The sequence below is a fragment of the Macrobrachium nipponense genome, chromosome 2, assembly GCF_015104395.2.
Source record: "Macrobrachium nipponense isolate FS-2020 chromosome 2, ASM1510439v2, whole genome shotgun sequence".
Taxonomy (NCBI): domain Eukaryota; kingdom Metazoa; phylum Arthropoda; class Malacostraca; order Decapoda; family Palaemonidae; genus Macrobrachium; species Macrobrachium nipponense.
Genome location: NC_087201.1, coordinates 133,634,691 through 133,650,593, shown reverse-complemented (window position 1 = coordinate 133,650,593; position 15,903 = coordinate 133,634,691). Strand labels below are relative to the sequence as shown.

The 15,903-nt window shown below is 34.6% G+C and overlaps 1 protein-coding gene across 5 annotated transcripts in view; it reads right to left on the bottom strand.

The window, feature by feature from the left end:
- Nucleotides 1-15,903, bottom strand: part of LOC135221001 (glutamate dehydrogenase, mitochondrial-like) — a 452,434-nt gene that overhangs the window by 83,663 nt on the left and 352,868 nt on the right. For 3 of the 5 annotated variants that reach the window (XM_064258714.1, XM_064258712.1, XM_064258713.1), the window contains exons 1-3: nt 11,253-11,521; nt 2,257-2,476; nt 400-607 (exon numbers count right to left, since the gene is read on the bottom strand). In XM_064258714.1, coding sequence (XP_064114784.1) covers nt 400-607; nt 2,257-2,476; nt 11,253-11,509 — 685 coding nt within the window. In that variant the 5' untranslated portion in view covers nt 11,510-11,521. Of the gene's footprint in view, nt 1-399; nt 608-2,256; nt 2,477-11,252; nt 11,522-15,903 lie in introns of those variants that run through there. The other 2 variants (XM_064258715.1, XM_064258716.1) reach the window with 2 other exon arrangements.

Here is a 15,903-nt window from a genome sequence, read left to right as displayed (position 1 = left end):
GAGAGAGAGAGAGAGAGAGAGAGAGAGAGAGAGAGAAATGCTAAATGCAGTTTTATTATGCAAGGATACTAAACAGACTGTAATACAACAACTTCAACAAAAGAATGCATTTTTTACTATGTTCGTGGAGACGAGAACGCGTCGACTCAGCGATTTTGAATTTTGACTTTTAACATTTGAATTATAATCGCAGGAATTATGTAGAACGCAACAGAATAACTCATTTAGTAAACATGGTCATTATTAAAAGGCGGACCTCTCCTCAAATACAAACTTAAAAAACAAAATAAAGTCCCAAGGCAAACTTGGTGCTTCACCGAAAGGTCAAGAGGACACGTGCAAGAGCGAGGGGTTGTGGGTGTCGGGGGGGGGGGGGGGGGGGGGGGGGTATATACTCACCGCCCTTTGTAGGCGTCCTGTGGAGGGAGTGCTGTGCACGGTAACCGTGGATCATTTCGTAGTGGCCGTTGTCCCTCTTGACGGGGAAGGCCACTTCGAGGACGTGGTGGCAGGGCTCCATGATGCGCAGGATGCCCTTCGTCTTGCTCCGCTTCTCCTCCAGGCTCATTCGCTCCTTCATCTCCTCGACCAGCTGATCCTCCACCACCTAATCAAAGATTATTAGATTATCTCCTATACTTTAATTTCCACCACGTAATCTAAGTTCTGTCACTCACCATATAAAAGCTCTCACTGTACAACGTATCTACGTTCTGTTAATCCTCAGAAAAAAAGCGTCATTGTACAATGTAATCTGTTTTCTGTTCATCATCATGAAAAAGCCCTCATTGACATCTATAATTAATATAAATTTCATCCAAAAAGATCACCTCGTTAACTCAATGAAGTAAAACCTTCACATTCGAACGTTTGAAGTGCTCAATATTCCCAAGCTAATTGGAAACAGTAATCCGACGAAAAACTAAATAAATCGAAATAAATGGCTTCAATGTCTTCCTAACTTACTACCCGGCTGCAGCTTGCCTGAAGACGAACAAATACACGCACGATTCTCTGAACAAATGAATAAAATGCATAACTTGAGGAGAAATGCCAAGTGTCACTGAGGCCGAACTATGTTTAGTATGACGCAAAGCAAATACTGTGGTGTTACAGAGAAACTAAAAACAGTAAAAGTGCCATGAAATAATACAATATCATATCACTGAAAAAAATGTAGCGCAGAAATTGTCTAACAGCAGACTGATAATGAAAGCTAAAGTTGAAACAATATAACCATGCAGTGTATTATTTAAAAATTCAGAGCAAAATTACCTAACATCAAAATAGATAGTGATAATTTGAAGTTGAAATAATATAAGCATGTAGTCTATCACCATTTAACATATGTCAGTGCAGCAATTTGATTTTTGAATAGACACGAAATATAACCATGTAGCGTATCATTTAAACAATTCAGTGCAGCAATTACCCGACATCAATATGGATAATGAAAATTGATGTTCAACTAATTCTACTATTATCCAAAAGATGAACCCTATTTACATGGAACAAGGCCACAGGGGCCATACACTCCAAGTTCAAGCTTCCAAAGAATATGGCGTTCATCAGTAAGTGGAGTTTAATACAGAATTTAAGCCAAAGACCAAGACTTGGGACCTACGAGGTTATTCAGCGCTGAAATGGAAATTGACAGCAAGAGGTTTGAAAGGTGGAACAGGAGGAAAACTTAAAGCAGTTGCACTATGACTCAAGTGTTAGGAGAGGGTGGAAAGTAAGATGATGAAAGAGAATATGAAAGGAGGTACAGTAAAATGAACGAAAGTGGTTGCATCTAGGGGCCGAAGGCACGCTGCAAAGAACCTTAAGTAATGCCTACAGTGCACCGCATGAGGTCCACTGACGGCACTACCCCCCTCAAGAGGTTCATTAGTTAGTAAGATAAGGCTCAAGGAAAATAGAAAAGTATGACGTGTATAGAGACACCAGAATGAAAAAAAAGGTCCCTCGAATTCGTCGCAATAACCGAGACATTTTTCTTGAGCTGTTAAAGCAATTGGGCTACAGCAACCATATGAAGAGAAGGAAAGTTGGAAAATTTATATTTACAGGTAACAATGAAATAAGAAAAGAAACCATATACATGATGTGGGAAAAAGAGAAAAAAATGAAAGAGCTCAACAAATAAAAAAATAAATAAAATCAAGATTAAGAGGCGCCGTTGCAAAGGCAATGCCTCGACCCATAACCACGAATTCGTAGCCACACCACTTAAGGCAGAAGCGTCCTGCTCACCTGGCAACCCCTGTGGAAGAAGTACTCGACCATCTCGAAGAAGGAGGGGTCCTCGGCATCGGGGATGTACTGTAATCGGTCGGGGATCTGATGCCTCTCGTAGTCACTGGAGTGGCGGACGGCAACCGACGCTGCGGGGGCGGCTGCCCCCTTCAGGATTCCTTCCACGCCCCCATTGTTCACCACCGCCCGCACTACGGCTGACCCTATCCGAAACATTCTGTGGGAGGAATGACAGGTGTGTATTAAAAGTTTATTCAAATTTAGTACCTTCATACAACAAAATACTCTGAGGTGTGTTTGCATATATATATAATATTATATTATATATATATATATATATATATAGATATAATATATACATATATATATATATATATATATATACATTATATATTACACATATATATTACACATATATATACACATATATATACAACATATATATACACATATACAATACATATATATACACATATATATACACATATAGATAACATATATAACACATATATACACAAAAAATATATACACATACTATATCACATATATATATACACATATATATACACACATATATATACACACAGATATACACACATATATATACACACATATATACACACACATATATACTATATATATATATATATATATACTATCTATATATATATATATATATATATATATACTAATATATATATATATAACGCAAAGTAAGCACTCTGGTCAAAGTTTGTTTGGGATTATGACAACCGTATTTATTTACTGAAAATGTTGGCTATCACCACTCCATACGAATTTAAGCTAAATGCTTTCATATTTACTAAATGAACACTTCGATAAAAGAGAAATTTTCCACCGTCCTCTATACATCATCTGGTACCTTTCAGCCTACGTATTGTGTGTAGACAAATTACATTTCCACATGTCCACAAGTCAAGAAAAATTCCACATTCTATATTTCAAAAATAAGAACAAAATTTCTCCCTATTTCATATTTTCTTGTTTCTGTAGTATGCGAAATTCAACACTTTCATCAAGAAAGGTCTGATGCAAAGATCAAATCTAGCACTATTACAGAGACTGCGCCTGAATCGTTACACTGTCATAATGAATTTACAACGTCACACACTGAACCTAAAGTCTGTCCTCACCTGAATTCGTAAACTTCTCATAATCTTAAAAAAAATAAAAAATAAAAAAAAAAGCTCATCATCACACTATGAAGAAAATCTTGCCCTAATGCATACATAGTTTCCCCACTAATTCTTCTGGAAAGTGACGACGCTCATTCGCTTAAAAAACCCAATTTGTTGACCTCCATTTTTTCTTTTTAAAATGCCAACGATGATGTAAATTACCGCAGCATATAGTTCAAACTAATTGGTGGCCAAGCACATAGAACCACTAAACTTTCATCAGAATGTATAAATAAGTTGCAGCATTGCATCAGTTCAATATTTTTGGAGCATATTACGTTAAACGAGAATAAAAATAACTTAGCCGGGGAGTTAGAGTAACTGGCGAGTGGAAGATACCGAATAGTTTCGCATGACTAATCTTAGGATACAATAAACGCTGTACCAACAACGACAAAATGAAAAGTAATTATTACTTTCATAATCAGCTTTCTTAAAATGGCAGACTTCAGACCAGGGAAAATTTCACATGCAAGACAATTGTAATATATATACATGTATATATATATTTATATATATATATATATATATATATATATATATATATATATATATATATATATATATATATATCTATATATATATAGATATATATTTATATATATATTATATATATATATATATATATATATATATATATATATATATATAATTATATCTAATATATATATATATATATATATATATATATATATATATATATATATATATATATATAATATATATATATATATTTCTATATATTATATATATATATATATATATATATATATATATATATATATATATATATATATATATATATATATATATATATATATATATTATATATATATATATAGATATATATATATATATATATATATATATATATATATATATATATATATATATATATATATATATATATATATATATATACATACATATATATATATATATATTTTTTATATATATATATATATATATATATATATATATATAATATATATATATATATATATATATATATATATATAATATATATATATATATTCATGTAAAGTACGAGTGTAATGAAAATCTCAATAAACCTAAAAGCTCAAAGATTTACATGACCCCGCCCTTTAACTACTTGACCTCATTTTTTCTTCATTAAAAAAGCAAAGCGACTATGATACGACAGCTTGTACCATCAAAGAGAGAGAGAGAGAGAGAGAGAGAGAGAGAGAGAGAGAGAGAGAGAGAGAGTATAGGTAAACATGTCTGAATTAAAGTAAAATCATAAAAGATTCAAAAAATAAAAATCCTAGCTGAAAAGGACAGTACGTCGAGTCACCGGAACGTGAGAGAACCAAGAGTACGACATAATCAGAATTGACCTATATGTTACTCGTACTCCACCTATTAAAGATGAATGAACTGCTGTGATCTGATGAGCATTAACCGGCGTGGTTACGCAACACTCTTAAAAACTAATCCGACGACGGTTCAGTGCTAAAACGAGCTTACCAGTAAGCGTTCACTGTTAACAGTCAAAAACACGGTATTCAAATGCTTGAAGCATATGACTAAACTGTTATTTGCAACGTAAGAGTTAACAATGACCAAAATTGCCTTCTTAAAATAACTGAGCGGTAGGGCTCAAGGGGAGACGCCATACCTCCTCTGAGACAACAATATTACGATGCCAAAGAGCACATATGTTAAGTGTATCTGAGCCGGTGGGGGGGGGGATTCGTAATACCAAAGATATAAAGTTACGGTTTTAGCTTTAACTGCGTTTTACGTAATACAGGAAGCAATAAGAAAAAAAAAATCAGCTAAACAAGTGTTACGAGATGCAGGAAGCAATAAGAGGGGAAAAAAATAACTGCCTATAGAGGTATCTTAAAGCGCGTTCATTTGAAAATACTATATAACTAAAAACCAGAATCACAGTCTGAGTCTTTTAATCTAACCGGTAACTAAACCTGCGATAAGTTTACATACGTTTGCAGACGCTGAAAGTATATGTCGACTGAACCCAAAACACCATCGGTTTAATAATGAATGTAATTCACAACACTTGATTCAACTAAGTCAAACCAACCTACTAATTAATACCTAAACGGTACGTCAGTCTCCACCAGTGTTACTCAAAACTACAACTGCCTTGATTTCTTTATGACAAATATTTCAATAATTGGTAGAATACAATTCAGGTCAATGGCCAAGTGCCGGCTCCTATGAAGTCAATAAGCGTTGAACCGGATATTGATAGTCGAGAGGTTTGAAAGATTTAACAGGAGGAAAACCTCGCAGTTGCACTATGAATAAATTATTAGGAGAGGCTGGAAAGGTATACGAAAGCGCGATTATGAACGGAGGTACAGTAAAAGGAATGGAAGGAGTTGCAGCTAAAGGGACCGAAAGTGCGTTGCAAAGATCCTTAAGTAATGGCAACTGTGCACAGCATGAGGCACACTGAAGGCAATATGCGATGCTCCTTTATTTCATGAGAACGAATCTATAATCCGCATCTCGACCACTTCAAGATAAAGTTCGTTGAAACCGAAAACTTACTCATAGAAAGATTGGTTCATTTAACCGAATGGAAATCGCATTAAAATTCACAATAGCTACTATCCTGATGGAACTCACGTTGACTTAATAGCTTGGATTTCGAAATTCCTCCCACAGCAATACGTTACAAATGGACCACAAAGGGAACACATTACGAAATATGAGAGACTGCCGCCTAACTCCATCGTGTACATATCATAGGGTTCACCTAAATTTCGAAAGTTCACTTGATGTTTCACTCTCAACAGGTAAAAGTAATTGAAATAATAATAGGACACGAATTACATAGTAATATATAGATAGATAGAATATATATAGATAAGATCGAAGGATAGATATAGATAGAGTAGATAGAAATTAGAGATTAGATAGATAGAATATAGATAGATATAGTAGAATAGGAATAGATATGATAGATATTGATTAGATAAGATAGATAGATATAGAAATAGACCTATAGATAGATAGAGATTAGATAGAATATTAGATAGATAGATAGGATAGATATAGTAGATATAGATAGATAGGATATAGATTCGATATAGATAGATAGATAGATAAGCTATAGATAGATAGATAGAATAAGGAATATAGAGATATAGATAGATAGATATAGATGATAGATAGATAGATAGATAGATATAGATAGATAGATAGATAGATATAGATAGATAGTAGATGATAGATAGATAGATGATCTATAGATAGATAGATAGATAGATAGATAGATAGATAGATATAGATATCAGATAGAGATCAAGACAGATATAGACAGATATAGGATATATATATATATATATATATATATATTGTATATAATTCCTCAACAAAATTAGTAGGAATCATGCACGTTGTGTGTAGTGTCGCTACATATTCTACCAAGCTTACCAAAAACACGGTCTAAGCAAAATAATGACTCCGGTGCAAACACACTCGCAAAGGCTTAAGCATAATTTACTCATTTGGCAATGTGATAAAAACAGCTTTCACAGGCCCACATCAGATCGTCAATAAACCAAGGGGTTACAGCACGGGATGATAATTTACAACCGACACTGCTGATAAGGCATTCTGCATTTGTTGTAACCTTTTGAATATTAAACCTCGGGTTCAACATTGCCTGTCACTACACACAACCAAACTTCTGAAATAAAATAGTTGCCTTCTTATGAGCCTCGACATTAAAAATCGATGGCGTCGTAAGTCCAGTCTATTCAACAACGTGTCTTTCCCAGGTGAATCTAATTCAATATAGAATTTAGAAAACAGGCAAAGCACTGGGACCTATAAAGTCATTCAGGGCTGACACGGCAATTGGAAAGTAAAAATGCTTGAAAGGTGTGAGAGGAGGAAAACTCCACAGTTGCACGACGAATCAATTGTTAGGAGAGGGTAGAAAGTATATAAGTAAGATGGAAGAAAGAATATGAACAGAGGAACAGTAAAAAGAGCGAAACGTTTTGCAGCTAAGGGCCGAAGGCACGCTGCAAAGAACCTAAAGTAATGCCTACAGTGCACGGCATGAGGTGCACTGACGGCAATAACCCCCTACGAGGTCTTTCCTAAGTGAGCCACAAATGTATGAAAGATCCTGATACCGAACCTTCCTATGAGGACGAGCAAGCATGAACTTTATTTATAATCTAACGGCTGGAAACTCAGGAATATTTATAGCACAAACAATAACAACTTGTTAATGTCACCCTACCATGCAACAAAGTAACGATGCTATTCACTTTTAAAAGTCCTCAAAATGAGTAAATCTTCCTTGTGTGGATCAAACATCTCTAAAAATAAACTATAAGGTTGTCTTCCCTTAATACAAAAACTATGGAAAGGTCATTGAGGTACAAGCCCACTCAGTCTTTCTCATCACAAAGCTGTAATCACCTTACTCTTACCATTTGTCAACATAGACATCCCAAATGGAGTTTTATATGATGCACATCGAGTAGCGCTTCGTATTTATAACTTGGTAAAGTATATGTCTACTTTCTTGACAATTAATTAGTATTTCTATTAATCTATGCAGGTATTATATTAAATATTTTGGGGCAAAATATCTGAAGATAGTTACAGATTTAATAACAGTCATGGTTAGCTGAAAAGGACCCTCGACGCGCAGTTAGGAAATGGAATGGCAATACAGAAAGAAGTCTTGCTTTTCAGTCATCTAATATCAAGCTGCCACAGAGCAAAGGATATAAGTAGCTTATAATTACCGGGTATTCATACGTTAGTTTTGGTATCTTTGGCAGAATGAACAGCGAGATACATAAAAAGTGAAGTCTGAAGCCCACTGACAGTGATCTGTGGACAGTCATCGCCAATGGAATGTTGGAATATGGAATTTAGGCTTGATGCTAAATACTGGAATCCAAAGGATTATTCAGCGCTATAATGAATTTGGTTTGAAATGCATGTCTGAATTTATGAATAAATGAATGAAAAAAATAAATTTTAAAACTAGGGTAAAAATTGATATTCGTTAATAACTGATATTTGGTAAAAACTGACTCCATAAAAAAAAAACTTACATAAAAATACTTTTATACACAAGTGTATTTACTATACTTGGCAATGTACCAAGACAGTCATCGGCAATAATTTGCGGAAACTAGTTGAATCAAGAAAATTACGAATTAACGTATCGCCTTGGGGAGAGGTCTACACATTACCTCATGAACTCATTTCAGCATGATCGTTATCAAGAGGTACGGAAAAGTGCATAACACAAAACCTGACATATAACTACTTAATACAATGTATCGTGAATATATACATGAAAATTGCGAAATTCCTCTACTTCACAGAGGTGCAGCAATATCAAACAAGGTTATTTAAATAAAATGCATATATTTGCTGGCTGCATATATAAATGTTATTTGTCTGTAATTTATCTATCACATGAAAACACTGAAAAAGGACATACCTTTCTTCCAAAAAGTTTTAACCTCTACTATAAATAAAAAATAAAACAGTGATATCCAAGCCTGATATCTAAATAAATAAATAAATTATATATGTATATATGTATATATATATTGTATGTATGTATAATATATATATATATATATATATATGTGTGTGTGTGTGTGTGTGTATATATATATATATATATATATATATATATATATATACTTATACAAAACAGTCTAGCACATCTAAAGCATTGTTGATCAATTTTGCACATCAATGCAAGTGGTTTTACCACCACCACCTCTCCCCAAACTCGAACAGAATAGTCAACACCCTTCACTTATGCCTTTGTGCAAAATATGAACATTTTCCTTGCTTTTTTAATATTAAGTGTTAAAATAATGATCAGTAAAAGGTAGAAACTTCTTCCCTTTTCGTGAAATTATAAAAACGTCAAGAAAAAATATTTATAAAATCCTTTAAGAAACTCATTAAAAGCGCACACAGAAAATTGACTAAGAAATCTCAAATTATATTTAGAAAAAAAAAAAAAAAAAAGAAACTCAAAACTATACAAGTACATGATAAAACATTCTCTGTTTTTGTTGGAGTTTGGGGCTACTACCTATAATTATGCATCTTTTACACTATAATTTTGTATCATAAGATCAAGCATTCTTATTTATTATTGCCTACAGTTAACTTTCATCAATAAAATAACCAAACTTGACTTAATGTTGGACCATTAACAGCAACAAACTTTGCTTTTTTTTATGCAGGGGCATCTAAAACCTATCTACACTACCAGTGATAAGTATTATTGTTATTACTATATTTACAGCATCGAATATTTTTAGATTTTAAGTTCAAATGACCTCGTTATCTGCAATCCTACAATTTTTATTGAAAGGTCACCTAGCAAAATGGCATACCTGACGAAATCGTATTATGTGACAAGATATTTATACTGTACTTAAAATTCCTATGCGCTATCACCATTTATGGTTCTTTCTGTATTCTGTTCAACAATTGGCCGCTGATCAATGTCAACTTAAAATATATGTGCTGTAATACCACTTAAATATTCATGTCTGTAACGCTCAAGTACGTTGAAGAGACTAGAAAAACCCATGCCGCTAGCTTTTCTTTAAATTGACAATTTTCAGTAACTTTACTCCAAAAAACTGCTACAACAAAACACCGTTACACTATAAGCAACCTGATCACAACAACCATACAAATAAATGAAGTGTATCTGCATATGATTGCCAACATAAACATCAATACTTGATCTAAAAATACATTTTTTTAATTAGCTACTTCGGCCATGTCATGTTTAGCCGGCACTTGAAAAGAGCAAAGTTAGGGACCAAGTTTTCTAACAAAGCTGATAAACTGCTGATATCCTTCATATGCGTCAGGAAAGGAATACAGTCTGTTAGTAAAAAGTACAAAACAAAAAAATAAAATAAAATAAAAACATCCAAAAGCACCGTTTGAACTTTGTCAGTAAAAGCCGGATGACCGGGTGTAACAGCACGATCTTTGGCAAGCCGGAGAGAGGAGAGAGAGAGAGAGAGAGAGAGAGAGAGAGAGAGAGAGAGAGAGAGACTTTTAATGCAATCTACCGCATGAGACTACAATTTCAACATAAATGGGGGCCTTGTTGTAAAATGGGACCCATTTATCAACTGGGCTCACAAAAATTATGCATAAACTAGCTAGGCCTATACAATGCACCACTCATCAGCAACAGGAACAATGAAATGGTGAACGTAACCCAAACAATTTAGCCGAAAAAAGCCCCTAATCAATTGCTAAAGATATTCCATAATATCGAAGATTCTATTAAAAATCCCTCTTCAACACGCTTTCTTTGCAGTCCTCAAGAATCTGTAATAACCTGATACACAAAAAGGGACTTTGTAGTGTTAATACAGTGTACTCAAGTGATAAAAAGAAGCATGGCAGCTGGCACCGAAATTACAAGCAAGAGAATGCAGTCACGTCTTATTTACAAACTGTAATACTTTGACAGCTTATTCAACAATTCAGATTCAGAGCCAAAAAGCGTCCAAAAACCCATAGGTATGAACAACCAAACCCACGAGTAACAACGCAAGTGTCTGTCCCGACTGCTAAATATAACTGACCATACACCAAACACCTTTTTGGCTACGGTATGCGTAAGAGCAACATTGTCAACCCAATATCAATAAGGACCAAATACAATTATCTAAGTTTGAACCGCAGAAGCATCTAAGCGCGGTGACGCTTGAAATCCCAAGGCATATTAAAAGCACGACATTCCGCGATAAAGGCAAAACTCACGTAATAACTGGGAGCGGCCGTAACCTTCCAAATTCACCGTCCACACTACACTGAACTCTGAAGTCTAAGTCTTGAGTTCGGGTCTCTCTCCTACTCGATTTGGCAGCTGAGCTATCGTCGGCTGCCACCAGTGCAGCAGCAGCAGCAGCAGCCAGCCAGCAGTGTTGCCAGCGTTGCCAGCGTAAAATCAGCTGGTAGGTGGTGAGTTGCCAATTGCTATAAAAGTCACCGCCAAGTTCAAACCACATGGCCATCATGCCAATTTTGTTCGTATGAAAAATTTACGTGTTTAATATTTTTCTTTCACAAATGGCTACGACAGATCAACATTTTACGACGGAACGAATGGCAACGTTCGATTCGATAAGCTTTCGTGTTTATATCGGCATATAAAAATATTAATTTCATAATCACCAGACTTCAACGTAGCTAGACACTCCGAGAGATGACATAACACTCATCACGAATGAGTCACTTCGACGAATCACAACCGGGATAAAATTGTATCTTTCTTTCCTCGAAAGGAATCTTACAGAATTTCACATAGGTTATTAACTTTATCATCGAGAAGGTAAAACTATATGTCATGTACAATTGTTGTAATTTACATTTAAAACGATATAGCCACATGTTCTTGGATAAAACATTTAATTGGTCCTTCGACATTCTGGATACGATTATCTACTTTCTGGCATACGACTCTATAAATGGTATCATCATTAGATAAGCGTCGTTAAGATGGTCGTTACGTAAATCGATATTACCAAAGTATTCCCATCTCGTTATGCCTGTCTCGTTTTCTCAATATGTCTGAAAAGCCAGATTAAGACCATTACAAAATATTCAACCTTAATTTTACATACTCTTAATATCATATCTGTATGCTGACTACTAAGTTACATTTCAAGAAAATGACATTTACAAGAATAAGTGATTTATCCCACCCAAAACTCCACATTCCCATCGGGTCCACTTCTATAGAAAAACGTCAACTGCCATAGTCTAGCCCGCCGCGGAACACCGGCTAATTCTACCATAATGTCCACATTTTAAAATAATTTCAACATCCTACTACAAAACATTCTAACATCCTACTACAAAAAACAGAGCTAGGAAGTTATCTTACATATTGCTTTTAATATAAAGGGGGGAATAATCTTTATACAGTTTTAACTACAGTAAGTGAAATGAGTTCAACATCTTTCTCCCAGGAACCCCAAAAAGCGAAACGAACAAGTTTCAACCTTGGCTGAAAATAAGACCTCTGGGAAAAAAAAGAAAAAAAAGCAAAGACAACATATTGCGACGTTGACCCGCTTCCCACAGCGAATCCTGAAGCATCGGTGAATTTGAATGAAGTTGCCGCGTTGTACCATAAAATGATAAGTAAGGACCTTGACCAACAGTGCTACCGAGACAGTGAGACAATGACATGTGCATAACAAACCCTCAAGAACAAACGAGATAAAAAGACATCTTTAGAATCATATCGGCCAATATCAAACTCGTCATTTCCATCATGATTACTGAAACCCTAGTACTATACACCAGCAGTTCGTTGAACATCTTGAAAGCAGCAACATCTTACCAGCCGAAACAGTTCTGTGATAGAGTATGCAATATTAACATCATTATGCCTAATTGCTCTATTCAATATATAGCACATGAACTTATGCTAAAGAACTTTGCATTGGAGTGGTTTCAGAGCAATGTCAGTAGTATAATTTTGAAAGTGCTGCAAAAATTTAAAACTGAAAATTCGCCTCAAAAACTCGCCTAGAGGAGTACCACAAGGCACTGTCCTCGGACCGACACTATTTAGCAAATAAATTATCGAAATATCCTGTATTGTGCAGAAACAGAGGCTTTAGTGTTTTTCGCAGATTTACACAATTTCACACAGCTTTATGCAATACTGAAGGTGTCATTCATCATAATAAGGAACGTAATGAATGACATTAAGAGTTGGAAAAGATACAAACTAAATAAAGATAAAACAATGTATATTAATGGGGTAAAAAATGAACCTAAAGATCTTGTTATTAAACCAGTGAGAAACTTGGTTCTAATTAATGAAAATCAGTAAGACATCAAGTGTGGTGAAAACACCGCAAAGAAAAATGTAGACTACAGAGAAATGCCTCAATATGGGAACATTAACGATGCTTTTACATAACTACTCGATCACAAGACTACATCATTGTAATATGCTCAATGCAGGTCTATCAAAACATTCAGACAAGCAGCTGTAGGGTTTAATCAACAAGACAACCATATAAGTAAAGGATCTATCTGCCCACGGGATTGGGTCTCCCAGCCTCATTGAGCTACGCTGGTTACCTATTAGAACAAAAACTGAACTTGTTTAGACCTACATATTATGTAAAAGACTTCCTATAAAACTATTCCACACTAATAAATACCCTTAAGGCCAGTCCACACCAGGAAACATTGTTGTTTAAACAAAGTTTGGTTTTTAGAAAAAGGAGCCTGTCATGCCGACTTGCTTCTGGCGAAATTGAAAATAGAAACATACACGTATATATACATATATATAAACATTGTACCTGCGTGTGTGTGTGTATATATTTATATATATATATATATATATATATATATATATATATATATATACATACATACATACATATACACACAAACGCTAAACGTTTTCCATTCTGGATGGGAAACAAATATGCGGTAAGTTTGCAAACAGTCTGCAAACAATGTTTCCTAGTGTGGACAGGCCTTAATTGGCAGCATGAGCAAATTCAGGTTAAGAGACCCATTATGCAACAAAGATTTCGGATAAAGAACCTCAACTGTTCATCGAGCTGCCTCTAAAAGTAAGTGGATGCGAAAATGTAGCCGCATTTATGAGAGCAATTAAAACCTACCTACTCAAAAACAGTTATGAAACAGAATAAGAAGTTACAGTATTGCAAAATAAGAGTGCCCAGTAACACAGATCAAACGAGGGCTGCATGCCGGTCCTACAAATTTTACATAATAGTAATCTATAAAAATAATTCCTGGCCATTCACACGACACACATACACACATTCTAAAGTCACTAATGAGACCAAGTTTCGACAACACGACAACCGAATTTGTCAGGATCAAAAACGTCACGAAGTAGCCCAAACGAGTGAGAGACTCCGATTTTGGCCCATCCAGGGCCCACTACGGCCACATTTCAGTTTCTCGCTTATCGTATGCCATAATTAAACGGTTAATGACAACAGAGAAAAATCCACCCATCCACCAGTCCCCAACCGCTTCACACACACACACACACAAAACCTCTATACATGTTCAAAATTTAAATAAAGTCCAACGAAATTCACATTAATATGATTCTATAAATAATTAAACGAAACTAAAAAAAATAGGGACAGTCTTTATTAAATTAAATAAAATGAAAACATTATAATTTTCAATAATAATCTTATAGCTAAAACTATCCTAATGAAACTATAACCATTTAACATTAGTTTTGAATAACCAAGACACGAAAAATCCAATGAAATTTACTTTTAATTTTACAAATAATCAAACAACTAAAAATCCTGTAAAATGCACAGATGTTTAATCGATAATAACTGAATCACTAAAAATTCAAATGAGAATTACTATTGTTTTCCTTTGATTATCAAGAAGAAACATTAGTTCGACTTTCACCCTCATTTTTTTTAACCGACACCTCAATAAGAATGTAATTTTCCCGCGTTAGCCGATATCAAATACTATATGTGATTTTAATGCGGAGAATACTAAAAAATCCGAAGATACTGGAGCTTATCCGAGACAAAATCGAAAAGTAAAACTGGATGAGAAAACACTCAAAACAGTGAGCTGTTTCAGAAATAGGGTGCCAATACATCGGTGACTACAGAATACAAAACTTTGGAGGAAACCGTTAAAATTCATTTGTTCAATGTTTTCAAAGCTTGCTTTTTACAATGAATACCGGAATGAACTTGAACAAAGCTGCTGCTGATTGTCTTCTTCAATCCTGACCGTGTTTCACAAGAATCTGTTTTGTGTTCTCATGACATCTAATAAGTAAGTTTAATTTTTCATTTTTTGGCGTGTGGATCAAAATGAGTTTCTCCCTCATTCTTAACACATCGTCTTGCATCAGCAGGTACCGCTTCGTTTTCTACAGGAAACTGATACTATATAATATTTTGGCTATAGGACCGAGCACTGAGGCACTTTCAGCCATTCAGTATTCAAGGTGAAAAGAGGGAGTTGGAGTGATTGGACAACAAAATGGAAGAAAGTAAGCCGGAACAGAGGTAAAGCAAAAGGTTACAAGTCGGAGCAGCTGTCGTTACATCCTCCTTTTCATTTTCTATAGGGTTTACTGAATTTTTAGTATATGTATATTTTTCTGATTCCTTCTAATAAAAACAAAACTTGATAGAATACTTTGATAACTGAATGTGGCAGAGCCCACAAAGCTACTAATTGCTTAAGCATGTCCACAGCCCCATACATAAATGGAAAACAGGGGTGGTGTAGTCAATATATCAATGACATCTTACCTTTTCTTTAAAAAAATTTTCTTTTTTTTCGTAATTGCTAAATGACTCTTCTTTACAACTACCAAAGACAGTTATGTTAAGACTGAACCACAAGGTATTCC